This window comes from Hypanus sabinus, chromosome 7 (assembly GCF_030144855.1).
Source record: "Hypanus sabinus isolate sHypSab1 chromosome 7, sHypSab1.hap1, whole genome shotgun sequence".
Taxonomy (NCBI): Eukaryota; Metazoa; Chordata; class Chondrichthyes; order Myliobatiformes; family Dasyatidae; genus Hypanus; species Hypanus sabinus.
In genome coordinates this window covers 128,387,171-128,402,046 of record NC_082712.1, presented here as the reverse complement: position 1 = coordinate 128,402,046, position 14,876 = coordinate 128,387,171, and the positions used below count along the sequence as shown (strand labels likewise).

At 42.2% G+C, this 14,876-nt stretch overlaps 1 protein-coding gene across 3 annotated transcripts in view; it reads right to left on the bottom strand.

Moving 5' to 3' along the window:
- LOC132397172 (anoctamin-9-like) overlaps positions 1-12,519 on the bottom strand; it is a 111,656-nt gene extending 99,137 nt beyond the window's left edge. For 2 of the 3 annotated variants that reach the window (XM_059975574.1, XM_059975576.1), the window contains exon 1: positions 12,293-12,519. In XM_059975574.1, the coding sequence (XP_059831557.1) occupies positions 12,293-12,421 (129 nt within the window). In that variant the 5' untranslated portion in view covers positions 12,422-12,519. Of the gene's footprint in view, positions 1-11,759; positions 11,938-12,292 lie in introns of those variants that run through there. The other variant, XM_059975577.1, reaches the window with a different exon arrangement.
- Between the last annotated feature and the right edge of the window lie 2,357 nt (positions 12,520-14,876).

Below are 14,876 nucleotides of genomic sequence, written 5' to 3'. Positions count from 1 at the left end.
TGTTGCAATAATTTTATTAAAGATATTTCCTCTATGCTTTTGGTAGGGTGTTCCAGAAACAATGAAGGATTAGCAATATGTTTTAAAGTCAGGATAGTGTGTAACTAAAGAGAACCTGCAATTGGTAATGTAACCAAACACCTGAAGCCCTTGATTTCTTAGTGTTAGAGATGACCAGTAGAGGTGGAGCAGGAAATTAATAGTTGTGGAGAAATTCAAACAGGATATTATTGAGCAGATCCTTGATGAATATTTGTCATTGTTGGTGAAACCTTCCATCACTTTGAGAAAACTGATTGGGCTGTAATTAACCAGATTGGATTTGTCCAGCATTTTATGAGCAGAATATACATGGGCAATAGGTTTTGTAGATGGTAATTCTCTGACTATGGTATTCTGGTGGTGACAGAACTTAATATTTAGGATGGAAGACTCTGCTTCAATCAAGTCAGCTACTTTGTCTCAGATGGTGTGGACCATCTTGAGTTTTGCTGCAGCTGTACTCATTCTGCAGAGCAGAGGACATGCCAGAAAACATTTCAGACCTGCCTTGTGAGTTATGGAGAAGCTATGAGGTGTGAAGTAATGAGTTACCCACTGTAGGACATCCATCATCTGATCTGCTCTTGTACTCACTGTGTTGACATTGCTGGCTCAGTTTGTGCTTGTTTATCAGCAAGTTGATGGGGTGATCCCAGACACTTGTGTTGAAGATGGTTACCAATGGTACATTTCACATGCTAATCACTAGATAATACACACAAAATCCTGGTGGAACACAGCAGGCTAGTTAGCATCTATAAGGAGAAGTATTGTCGATGTTTTGGGCTGAGACCCTTCGTCAGGACTAACTGAAAGGAAAGATAGTAAGAGATTTGAAAGTAGTGGGGGGAGGGGGAAATGCGAAATGATAGGAGAAGACCGGAGGGGGTGGGATGAAGCTAAGAGCTGGAAAGGTAATTGGCGAAAGTGATACAGAGCTGGAGAAGGGAAAGGATCATGTTCCACCAGCATTTTGTGTGTGTTGTTTGAATTTCCAGCATCTGCAGATTTCCTTGTGTAATCACTAGATAAATTCAGTTTTCAATTGTGATTTGTATGATTATAATTGTGCTGAATTTTTAAACTGACTTTTTTTTTCCAAGCTTGCAAGATATGAAATGCTCAAGGGGAAGTTAAATGTAATTCAAAAACTCCACGATTTCAGCTGAATTAAATCAGTACAGTGACATTGGGACAGTTTTTACACAATGACCAGAATTTTTTCTTTGATTCCTAAAGTTGTCATAGCCGGAGGAGGTAATGGGGATAAGCTCCCTCTATTAAATGCTCCCAATGCCATGCATCTCAAATAGTCTCTGACACACAAGTCTAGATGCAGGCCTTCACGTGTGGTTAGCTTGGAGTCCCTAAGACAGTCCTATGTTGAGTCCAACGCTGATTCAACACTGATGGATGGATGCTGCCTGACCTGCTAAGTTCCTCGAACATTTTGAGTGTGTTGTATTGGTCTTTGCCGTTCCTTTAGATGCATCAGCTGCACGAAGAGGGGGAGCCAGCTGCATGGGCAACAGCCTGCTCTCCATATTGTACTCTCCTGGCTTGTAGATCACATAGACAGCTAGGACATAATATACACGGCTGACTGGCACGTGTGCAAGCATTTGGCATTTGTGGAAAATATGTATCCCAAGTAAGCCACAAAAACCTGATGGAAGCCAAATTATTCTGCAACTCTTATGGGGAATTGCAGCTATTCAAATTTATTTGAATTATTCACAGGGAAGTTAAAATTCAAATTGAGGTTTGAGATACCATTGAGGAACAAAATTTGTTCGAACAGCAAGTGTCAGTAATAATAAAGCTGAGTGTGATTTAGAACAGTTAGTTAGAACAGTTATTTTTATCAATTAAAGACACCTAGATATATCATACTGCGGCGAGCATTTGGTCCATAATGACACACGAGGAAGCTCATTAAACTCAACAACAGTTTTATTGTGATAAACACAAAAACAGACCAGGCACCATGACCCCAACCAGTCTCATACAGATGGGGGAGATGAGCCATCACACACCTTGATTACAGTTAGGGTGACCCATAAATACACAAGTGAATAACTAAGCTACAATAACCCAAGCTAAAATGTAACAATAAGTAAACTGGAACTTACCACCACAATCCCACAAAGGCATTTTGACACAAGAACAATTAAAAGAAATGCAGGGGCAGGCTGTCGATCACCCCCCACCCACCCAAAGTGCCACTGCCCCCACCCAAGGGGTCAGCAACCCCAGAGTCCATAAATGACAAAGTCCAGAGTGTGACTTAGTGTTGGCAAGGGCCGTCATGTTGCCTGCCGGTCCTGGTGCAGCACGACTGCCTTCCGCTGTTCAAGCAACCGCACCCAATATTCCACATGAGAGATGCAGTTGAGCACCTCTCCCAGCCCCTTCCAGTGGCTTCCCAGCCTGGGGGATAGCTCCTTCTTCTGGGAGGGGCAGTAGACCCATACTGGGGCCCCCACCATGTACTGCTCACTGGTGCCCTAGATTGTTAGCCCGGCTTCTTCTGTAATGTGCAACCATCACAGCAGTGCAAGAACAGCTCCACATCCTGCCTGTACCAGGCCAGTAGAAGCATTCGCGCAGCCTGCCCAATGTCTCTGCAACTCCAAAAAGGCCGGGCCCCACTAGCCCACGCAACTGCTCTGCCCGTGACTGAACAAAACTGTAGAGCATTGCAGACTCAGCACAGCACATTACAGAAGCCAACCTCCGCTGCGTTTACAGCTTTCTCTGCCTCGCTAAAGCAGCCGACATAATGAAAGACTCTACCACCATAGATGTTCTCCCTTCTGCTCTCCCTCACCGAGCAGAAGATACAAAAGCCTGAAACCATGTACCATTAGATTCAAGGACAGCTTGTATTCAACTGGTAAAGACTATTGAACAGTCTCCTTGTACAATAAGATAGACTCTGGACCTCACCGTCTACCTTGTTATGGCCTTCCACTTATTACATGCCTGCACTGCACTTTCTCTGTCACAGTAACACTTTACTCTACACACTTCATTTCACCTTGTACAAAATACACTGTTGTAATGAAATGATCTGTATCAATTTTTCAGGGAAGATTAACAATAGATTTTTTTGACAGGTTGCTCAACATTGCAAAGATACTTCCATCAACATGGTCCTATCAAGTACCCTATCAATATTTATTAAATTATTAGATGCTATAATGGGGGATTCTGGGTTTGTAAACTGGTTGAGTGAACTTGGCCTTTTCTCCTTGGAGCGACAAAGGATGAGAGGTGATCTGATAGAGGTGCATAAGATGATGAGAGGCATTGATCGTGTGGATTGCCAGGACTGAAATGGCTAACACAAGGGGGCAAGATTTAAGGTGCTTGGAAGTAGATACAAGGGGTGCGTCAGAGATACGCTTTTCACACAGAGAGTGGTGGGCGCGTGGAATGCACTGCCAGCGAAGGTGGTAGAGGTGGATACAATAGGGTCTTTTAAGAGACTCTTAGATAGGTACATGGAGCTTAGAAAAATAGGGAGATATGAGGTAGGGAAATTCTAGGCAGCTTCTAGAGCAGGTTACATGGTCGGCACAACATTATGGCCTGAAGAGCCTGTAATATGCTGTAGACTTTCTACGTTTCTATGTTCTATGTTAACTTATGCAAATCTGTGGTAGTTAAGAAAAGCACTGACAAGAAGAGACATGTTTCAGAAAGTTTCATCACATTGCAGGTTGAGAGAATTTGTTGCTTACAAGAAATGATCAATGCCTCACATAGCTTCCTGTTTTGATTCAGCCTGGGTTTCACCCTGTTTCTATAGGGTTACTTTATCAGCTATTCAGTACTTTTTAGTTGAAGAATTTCAGATGCAAGCTCTATCACATCCCTTTCATCTATTTATGACCTCAAAATAAGTCAAACTTACTGTCACTTTATTGTATATGTTTGAACATATTGCTCACTGGAATAAATTGAGCTTCTGCTTCATTATAACTTTATAGCATGCTTCATTACAATAAGTATAATTCTAAAATAGGATTATTTGTTCATTTCCATAGATGCTGCCTGACCTGCAAATATTCCCCAGCAGAGTATGTGTGTTGCTTTGAATTTCCAACATCTGCAGAATTTCTCATGTTTCTTTTATGTTTTTCTTATTATGCAAGTATATTGTGTTTATTTCATTACTTGGATAGATAGTTATTTATGCATATACAGAAGGGGTCCCGAGGCTTGGTTGTAAGATTCTGTTGTCAATTTCCAAGACCACATCCATCAAGCCAACCTACATTGATATTAATTAATCTTAGTTTATTTTATTAGAGTCAACAGGATTACAAATCCTTAAAATCCATAAAAGAGGTGCTGCTGACAGTGATCAAACTCACTCAAGAAATGATAAGCCCCAGCTCTAAAAGTCTAGTGGCTGAGTTTGTGTTTTGATGGGTTCAGCACCATGATAAATCCACTTTTTTTACAGCTGTGAACATCTGCTTTCCTTTTTGCATTGTTGATTTTTATTGACTCTTACAGTGTTCAAAGAAAAGATGGCTTCTTTACTTTATCAAAGAAAACATTGTAATAAATTAAAGATGCCAAAACTATAGAAGAAGTAGTAACATTAAAATGATTTTCTAGACATCTGAAAAAAATCATTGCTTTTTGGTGTTCATTGAAGCTGCAGCAAAGGGAAAACAAACCCTCCTATTTACCTTTTCTCTCTAATGGAAGTGCCATGAACAAGAGGACATAAGTAAGAGGCCAATCATTTAAAACGGAGGTGTATAGAAACAGGATTATAGGACCCCGAACACTAGGCCTTAAATTCTGTTTTCACTGATTCACAAACGTAGAGGGTCATCTGAATTTGTTTCTCCTCCCCACACGAAATCCAGCTCCAGAACCCACCAACAACTTGCTGACCTATGGGAGGGGGTGCATTGTCCACTCTCTGCTGGTCCAAAGTCCGACATCCAATCACAGATGTCCTATGTCCATGTCCGCTGGTCTTCGAATGTAGATCAGAGAATTAGACTCCAGCCTGACCTCTAACTCCCCCTCATCCCTGTCCCTAAATTCTAACCTGACCCATAACTCCTCTCTCTGTCTCCAAGACCATCCTTACAAACCTAAAAACAATTAAAACTCAAACAATTAAATAAAACAACAAAATCAAATAAGAGGGCATTTTTCCTAAACTAATAGAATTTATTGTAAGCTACAGACCTTCCCTCAGCTAAGATAGGTCTAACATTTGTGTGTAAATACTAGTGAACACCATTCTCTCTCATCCTGATTCTGGCCCCAGATTAGAGCTGAGCAGCTTTTTCTATCACAACCCGAAGACAACATTTAAACTTCAAACAATATGTTTGATGGGCTTATTTGTCTAAGATTAAAAGTTGGTTTTTATACTTTATCTATAAACTTCAGAATTTTCATTCTATACCTACTTCTCCACCAGCTCCTACACATTTATCTGCTTGGAACAGAAAAAATTGCTGTACCATTTCCAAGGAAAGTTAAGAATCAAGTGTCACATACAAAATGCTGTTGGAATGCAGCAGGCCAGGCAGCACCTATAGGAAGAAGTACAGTCGACGTTTCAGGCCGAGACCCTTTGTCAGGACTAACTGAAAGAAAAGATAGTAAGGGACTTCAAAGTGGGAGGAGGAGGGGGAAATCGAAAATGATAGAAGAAAGGAGGGGGAGGAGCTGGAAAGTTGATTGGCAAAAGGGATACATAGCTGGAGAAGGGAAAGAATCATGGGACGGGAGGCCTAGGGAGAAAGAAAGGGGGAGGGGAGCACTAAAGGAAGATGGAGAGCAGGTTGGAGGCTACCCAGACAGTATATAAGGTGTTGTTCCTCCAACCTGAGTGTGGCTTCATCTTGACAGTAGAGGAGGCCATGGATAGACATATCAGAATGAGAATGGGACGTGGAAATGTGGTGAACTATGTGCCTGTCGGGACACGCCCCTGCTGACTGCTCCTGTGGCTCCTCCCACAGGCCCCTGTATAAAGGAGATCTGCGGCCTGACGCTCGGCCTCAGTCTCCAAGACCTTGTATGATAGACACTCACTCCTGGTTCCTTCTTCCAGTCAATAAAAGCCGATATCTCGCCTACGTCTCAGTGTGAGTTATTGATGGTGCATCAGGAATTAAAATGTGTGGCCACTGGGAGATCCTGCTTTCTCTGGCGGGCCAAGCGTAGGTGTTCAGCAAAACGGTCTCCCAGTCTGCGTCGGGTCTCACCAATATATAAAAGGCCAAACCGGGAGCACCGGATGCAGTATACCACACCAGCCGACTCACAGGTGAAGTGTCGCCTCACCTGGAAGGACTGTCTGGGGCCCTGAATGATGGTGAGGGAGCAAGTGTAAAAGGAGGTGTAGCACTTGTTCCGCTTACAAGGATGAGTGCCAGGAGGGAGATCAGTGGGAAGGGATGGGGTGTGATAGTCGGCTGGTGTGATATACTGCATCCTGTAGTTACTTTTTGATGGTAGGGCTGCAGCTTTTTATTTTCCTCTGCATTGGATTGCCTTACAAGACCACAATGCAACCAGTTAGCAGACAGTCAAAAGTACATCAGTAGAAGTGTGTTAGAGTGTTCAGTTACATGCTGAATGCCCTTCACCTTCAAAGTAAGTGAAGATGTTGGTGTGCCTTCCTTGTGACTACTCTGTGTGCTGGGCCCATGACAAGTCATCTGATATGTGATTGCAGAAGAACTTTAAACAGCTAACACTTTCCCACTGCTGATGTCTGGATTAGCCTGCCGCATTTTCACTTCCTGAAGTGTCACTGAGTGAGAAGTTGATGCTGTAGCACCATTCAGCCGAGCTGTGCTTAGCTACATAGTTATGAGTATATGGAGAGTATAGCAGCGTTTACTTCCATTGTCAAATAAATACTGGCTTGGGTTAATCCCATACAGGTTAATGGTTTCATTCTGCCTGCTCAGTAAACTGATATCCATATACACCTTTCATTCCTTGGGCAATTACTATTACTTAATAAATGGACATTGCTTTTTCAACCTACTTTCCACAATAAGCTTACAAAAGCCCTCCAGGTTATTCAGTTTTCCTCACTGCTTTTAATGAATTAAAAATTTTCTCATTGACAAAATTTTCATACCCATTTTTTAACTAATTCGGCATTTTCTGTTTTTATTTCAGATTGCCAGCATTTACACCATGTATTTTGCCTATTTATTTTTACAATGGTTGTACCCCATCCATCTACGTTCTGTAAAAGATAAAATTATTCTTTGAGTGTTCTATGGACCCAGTATTTCTAAAGTCTCACTTCTAGGTTGACCTATTTGGTAAAAAGAGTAAATTACAAAATATTGGATGATTAACGGATACATAAATGGTTAGCGTGGTCATTCTATTTATTCCATCTTATATAATGCACTCAAAGAGATGGCAAATGCAGAGTGTAGTTATCTTGTTCATTGCTGATAATTACAAGCAACATCAACATTAAAAAAGCACTAGGCAAAGAACGCTCAGCACATTTCTCCCACAACATCCTCATATTATCTCCCTATTGAGCATTCTAGCTGAATAATTTATTTTCACATGTGAATACTCAAGGGAGTATTCTGGGAAAATAGTTCCTGATTTCCAAAAAGTAGAAATCATTTTCTGACTTGCGTTATCTTTTTAACATCAACTCAGTCCAGCTGCATCTATAGTAACTATTTCCCTCCCCCACCCCTTGCCCTGCAACACGGGAAATATTAAGTAGAATTTTTTTGACTCTAAGCAGTAACTAGTAGATCACAAAAGAGAAAACAACTAGGATGCACAACAGTTGTAGATTTACTACTGCACTTCTCATAATTACTGGAAGATGTTTTCCAAACATCTCTGGTATATGCACCTGCACCGAATGCCAACTCTGGTGCCCAATCAAATGAGCCAGCCTCTGATCTGCAGTTCGGTCAGATTAGTGCTATACCAATGCAGAAATAAAGAATGTACTCGGTGGCAATTCTCTGCAGAACAGCAAGCTAAGAATAAATTCATTCATGCCCAGGCTCAATATGTGAATCTGGTTAGCACCCACTTTCTTTATGGTAGAGAATTCCAAAGACTTACAATCCTCTTGGAAAACAAATTTCTCACCTTTTTGGCCTTCATGTTCTGAATTTCCCCTACCACAGAAACAATTCTCAGCTAGGTGGCCATCAAAACATATAACCATATAACAATCACAGCACGGAAATATAGATTGTCAAATCCTCTTATTTCAATATGATCATCCCTCAGTCTTCTAAATGGGCCAGAGAATATAGGCCAGTATTTCCTCAGTAAGGCAATGTCCCTAGATATTAATCGAATTGTACTGCTTCCAGTGTCTTGGCAATTTAAAATTATATTATCGACTTATTTGTAAATATCCAAGTTAGCTGATAACACCAGGGTAGATGGGAAATGAAACTGTGGGAAAGACAAAAAAAAGTCTTCAAAGAAAATAGATCAGGGGTCACCACGCTTTTTTGCTCCATGGACCAGTTTAATATAGACATTATTCTTGCAGATCAGTCGACGGGGGGATGGGTGGTGGTTGTTAATCACGACTGGAATATAGGCGACTACTTAAGTCACTTATAAGTGGCTAATACACTCAATTTCGTTTCTAAAAGGGTTTATCTAAGAAATTTAATATTAAGCACACAGCACTTATTTTCCTCTCATGAATATAGTGATAAATCAATTACTAGTCACTTATAAGTCAATAGCATCATAACATTTTGGATATTAAACACACAGCTCATATTTTCCTCATATGAACATATAAAATCATTGCAACACATCAATATCGCTGAATCAGTGGGAGCCCTGGGCTTATTTCCCTGCAACAACATGGTCCCATCGAGGGTTGATGGGTAACAGTGATACTTGAAGGGGGTTCCTTGTGTCCAGTCTATTCCATAATTTAGTTTTCATGGCTCTCAGCACTTGCTTCTGTCCCGCTTGCTCACATTTTTTTCCGCTCAAAAAACTCAACGGGTTTGTCTTTAAGTGCAGGGTGCTTGGCCTCAAGGTACTGAAGCAGTTTTGAGGGATTCATTGCCTCATTAGACAGCCTCCCACCCGCCCGCCCGCCGCCAGACACCTTGGCCAGGTGTGGCTGGTTGTGGGTGGGGTGAGAGGATAAGGCCGGAGGTCCCCGTGGTGGTCACAGCCTGGAGAGAGCGAGCAGGAGTGCGACAGGGCACGCGCCTGCCCCCCTTGTAGGTAGGTAAGATCGATCGGCCGACAACAGTTTGACTCGAGGGATGACTGTCAGTAGATCCCAATGAGGTAGCTGCTCTGCTACTTATGAAACCCTGAGCCCGAATTAGGTCGTCTGTGAATATTTTAGCACCCGGTTCCCCACGAACACTCGGTGTGGTAAACAGGTTTAGAGGCGGCGTCCATCTGTCCGCGCTCCAGGCCCATGGCAACAGCACTTCTCGCCGGCCGCACAAGGTGGCTGGTTACCCGAGACCAACCAGTGATCCCTGGCGCTAGGGTGTCACTGCGTTTAGGCGACTGATGACTTCTTGTGCGTTCAAGTTCAACAATGGCCGGGACAGGGAATGAGGAAAGGTGCAGCTGACTCATATTGTTTCATATCACCAAATCATTATCGTCTCCTCATGGACTGGTAGCATATGATTTGCAGCCCAGTGGTTGGGGACCACTGGAATAGATAGTAGGCTAACGGGATGTGCAAAATGTTAGCAACTAGAGTATAATGTAGGAAACTGTGAGATTGTCCACACTGGTAAAATTAATATTATTTAAGTGGTGAGATTAATGAATGCAGTATTCCATGTGTGGTCTTATCAAAGCCTCATACAACTGTAACAAGACTTCTCAAACACACACAAGACGTTTCAGTGTTTTAAGTCACAGCTCCTGCAATAAAGTCAACATTCTATTCCTAATCAATTGTTGTTTCTCCACTCCACCCTGACCTTTTTCCTGAACACCCAAATCACAAACATCAGCATTCATGATGTTCCCAGTTACCTATAAAGTATTTCTGATCCCTCCTTCCAGTGGATAGCCATGTTTCCACACGTTATACTCATCCTACAATCCTTTTATGCATTCAATTAATCTCTTCAGTTTCTTTTGCAAACATTTTGTGTCCTCCTTACACTTTCTTTCCCTCCCTATTTCAGTGTCATCTGCAACTCAGATATATGACCCTTGGTACCTTTATTTAATGCATTACTATAACTTTACATTGTATGAACATGGCGCCACTCCTTGTGGCTCCCTATCTTTGCATCTTGGTATCTGTGATAATAACAAACCAGGTATCAATTACTCTTCCTTCATACCTAATAACTTTAAGTTTAACACTCTAGATTTGGACTGATGTTTGTCACTAAAACAGAATGCAAAATCCTATATTATAAATACATTTACAAATAATCCTTTATAACATTATTTGTTTCTTGCTAGTTCTAAAGCAGCCTGTTCACTTGAAGAGTCCACCATAACAAACTGTCATAAAGTATTTCATTAAATCATCCACAAATCAGCCTTTACCAGTTTGATTGTGTGTGAATATTAAAGTTGCCCAAGATTATCCTATTACCTTTTTTGTGTAAAGATTCCTGCCTTTGTTCATTTGGCAGCTGTGTGTGTAAAGGCTATTATTTCAAACCTAATCAACTGCTTTGTCGATTTGTTTCATCTGCAAAGTAATGGAATTTCCTGGAGGCTATTCATTTTAATTCCTATCCCCAATCCCGTTCTGACATAGATGGTTCATGGCCTCCTCTTCTGCCATGATGAGGCTGCTCTCAGGTTGGAGTACCAACACTTCATATTCCATCTAGATATCCTCCAACCTGATGGCATAAAATCAATTTCTCCAACCTCCGGTAATTTTTCCCTTCCCCTTCCCCCTTCCCTCTGGTTCAATTCCTCATTCTAGCCTCTTACTTCTTCTCCTCCCCTGCCTATCACCTATCCCTGGTGTCCATCCCCCTTCCCTTTTTCCCCCATGGTCCACTCTCCTCTCCAATTAGATTAACAGATTCCTTCTTCTCCAGCCTTTTGCCTTTCCACTTATCACTTCCCAGCTTCTTACTTCATTCCCTCTGGGAGTGGGGGGGGGGGGGGCAACCTATCTGGACTTTACCTATCACCTTCTAGCATCTTCCCCCTCCCCTTCCTTTCCAGTCCTGATGAGGGTCTCTGCCGGAAACGTCGACTGTTTATTCACTTCTACAGATGCTGCCTCACCTACTGAGTCCTCCAGCATGTTCTGGATTTCCAGCATCTGCAGAATTACTTGTGATTAGGTCAAACTCCTGTATTTCCATTTGTTCAGTTTAGTTCACCTACCTTGTTAACACTGCTTTTTCGCTTAAGCTAAAATCCCTTTATCTTTGACATTTTACTAACTTTCCTTATTTAACACGGCTGCTGCATTGTTGCATTATTCTTTTCTGTAAACTCCCCTTTTGTCAAGCATTGCTGCACATTGGCCCGTCTCTTCCCTTACAAAAGGTTCGCTAACGCAAGAACTGCACTACCACAAATTTAACTCTCCGATTTCATTCAACTATGTACCATTGTGCACGTGAAGCTAAATGATATCCTGACAGAAAAACATAAACGAAATTGAACTTTTATTAGTCGCGATAGGTTTGCAAAGTCGGGCGCTTCCTACTGCTTATCTCGTTGTACTGAATTACCTGGACTTGAGAACAGCTGTGCGCGAATTGATAAGGAGGCCGAGCACATTATCCTGGTGAAGTATCGGCCAACTTCCGTACCAGCCTATACTCGGAATGCCCAGGAAACTGGGAGCAGGGCAATCTCCCTTTCAGGGCTCAACGTCAGACTATCCTGCTCTGAAATCAATAATTGTCGCTCTTTCCGTTTCCTTCCCAACAAATCAGTCTTTCAAAACATTTTCACAATTGTACGTGATATTTCAAACACTTTAACCTTCGCTGTGACCCGGAAAATAACACTCAGCCCCTATCTTCACATTTATTTTTCTCCGGTTTTGGTAAATAAAAAAAGCAAATACATGAATATATTGAAACCGAGAGGCGTAATTCTATTTCTCCTAGTCAATAGGTTCAAAGTACCTGTCACACCCTTATGTTTGAAAGCTTTATTTATTAAAAACTAGGGCGTTTGTGCTGACGGAATAACCGCGGTTCGAGACAGGTAAGCGCCTGAAGTTTGACGGAAACAATTGGTATATTTGTAGACTTACCTGCTCCATTATCTCTGAGTGCGATCTCGTGCGCTGGAGTGTTCCCAAACTAAAGGTTAAGTTTGAATCCTGCCAATGATCAGTGTCCAGATTGGAATTAGCTGTAGCTCCCTTCGAGGGACATCTCATCCATTTGGCTAACAACCGCTTCTGTTTTCTTAGCCTTCTGATAGCTACGAGAAACCTCTCAGTTGCACAGCCTTATGTTCCCAACAACCCTCGGCTACGACTTCCTCATTCCGGGACCGTGCAGCTTGAGTAATCTCATGCGAACCTCAGTGCTCTTTCATCCTACTTTAAGTTTCAAGCTTGGAGTGAAAAGCCCGGTTCCTTGGAAATTTCCCTGAATAGCCAGATAATAAATTATCAGAGACGTGCAGCATCTGTGACAATCCGCGATCGCAGAATCCCGTTACTAATTTAGATTCACTTTTCTATCGCACATGGTGTCAAGGAGCCTCCACCATTTAGGGAAGATGAAACTAATTGGAGGGAAATCTGCGTATAAGTTATTAGCGTATAACATCTATATCTAGATCCTGGTTTGAGAATTTTCCAGTAGACGCCCATTCTTGCTAGAGATGAGTAAGGCTTAACTCTAGCATTGGAGATTATGAGGAAGAGGAGTGGGGTTACAGTTCTACAATGCTTTCCAAAAGTAATTGACCTCATCCCCCAAGGAAATGGCCGTCACCCATTCCTGCTTCCCTTCATTACCCAGTGATTGAAAGCTGAGGTGTACTTTAGTTATTTCCACATTCATAGATCTGGTGGTATTCAGGTTGTGTGCAGGGAAACAGAATTAATGGTTCAGGTTGATGACCTTCCACTTCAACATTTGGGAAAATTTGGAAGTTCAATTATTGGGAGAGAGGCCAATAGAGCAAACAGAAAGTTTGTGATGGAATGGAGACCATAATGAGGTGGTACCAGAATGAGGGTGTAGATGTCAGGGCCACCTATCTATAAAAACACAGGAGATGGCTGAGGTTATTAATGTCTATTTCTCCTCGCTGTTTACTAAGGGGAATATCATGGATGCTGAAGAAATGATGGTAATAAGTAGGGAGGTCTTGAATCATTTACATGTTATGAAGAAAGAGCACTTGAAACACATCAGGGTGGACAAATCCCAAGGACCTTGCCAAGTGCAAGCATGGAACTTATGAGAAGCCAGAGAAGCACTTGTAGAGATATTTGCCTCATTATTAGTCACTGGCAAAGTTCAAGAAGATAGGAGGGTAGCCACTGTTGTTCCATTCTTCAGGAAGTGTAGCAAGGACATGCCAGGGAACTACAGGCCAGTGAGCCTGATTTCAGTTAAAGGTAAGTTACTAGTTCTGTGGGACAAAATCTACCATTGCTTGGGTAAGTCAAGGTCCGATCAGGAATAGTAAGTGTGCGTGGAAGGCCATGTCTAATGAATCTTTTGGAGTTTTTCAAAGGGTTAACTAAGAGGATAAATGAAGGTAGGTAGGGCAGTAGCTGTTGTCTATGTGGACTTTAGTAAGGCCTTTGACAAGGTCTTGCATGGTAGGCTGATCTAGGTTAGATTGAGGGGGAACTAGTGAGTATTCAGTATTAGTTTAATGATAGGAAGCAGAGGGTAATGGTTGAATGTCAATTTTCCAACTGAGGCCTGTGACTAGTGGGATGCCACAGGGAATGTTGGAACATGTATTACTCATTTGTGTAAATGATTTGGCTACAAATGTCCACGGCATGATTAGCAAGTTTACTGATGAAACTAAATTAGGGAGTCTTGTTACTGTGAAGTTGGTTGATCATTTATGGGCATGGGCTGAGGAATGGCAATTAGATTTCATCTTAGCTAAAGGTAAGGTGATGCATTTTGGAGAGTCAAACCACTGTAGGGTTTATATAGAGAAGATTTAAGTCTGGCACTACTTACTGGTTTGAGTGACAACTTGCTGGACGCCAATGAAACAAAAAAGCAACTAAGTGCTTCATTATTCACACTTTTTCTGGTAAATGAACATAGCAAACAATGGCCAGTGGGTCCCTGCTGGAGCAGATCTGAATCACTTGTACGAACTGGCATTTTTGCTGTGTGGCTAGAGTCTCGCTGGAGCAGGACAGTTGCAACGTGTCTGGACTGGAGTTGATGGAGCGGACTCGGAGGCCATTCAATGCTGCAGAGCCCAGGTGAAGTATGAAAAGATCCAAGGCTTAATTGATTTAAAGGCCAAGCCAAATTGGAAAGGGTGGATAATTGGATGTGGCAGAGCCAGGGGAGGCAGGGGAAGATCTGAAGTTTGATTGATTTAAGTGCTGAGTCAAATTGGAAAGATAGGGTATTGGCCGTATTGAGCCAGGTTGCAATGCTTGTGGTGTCGGGGTCGAAGGCAAGAGACGGACTGGTTCAGCTTGCTGATCTAGGGGATCTGCTTGAATCTGTGCTGGACTGACGCTGTGGCTTGCAGCTAGTAAGCTTCTGAATCAGTTTGGTAATGCCTGGCATTGCGAACTTCAGTTCTGAATACTGTTTGCTTGCTTTATTGTTTGCACAATTTGCTTTTTCTTCCTCTCTTTGCACATTGGGTGTTTGTTTTTACTGGGTTCT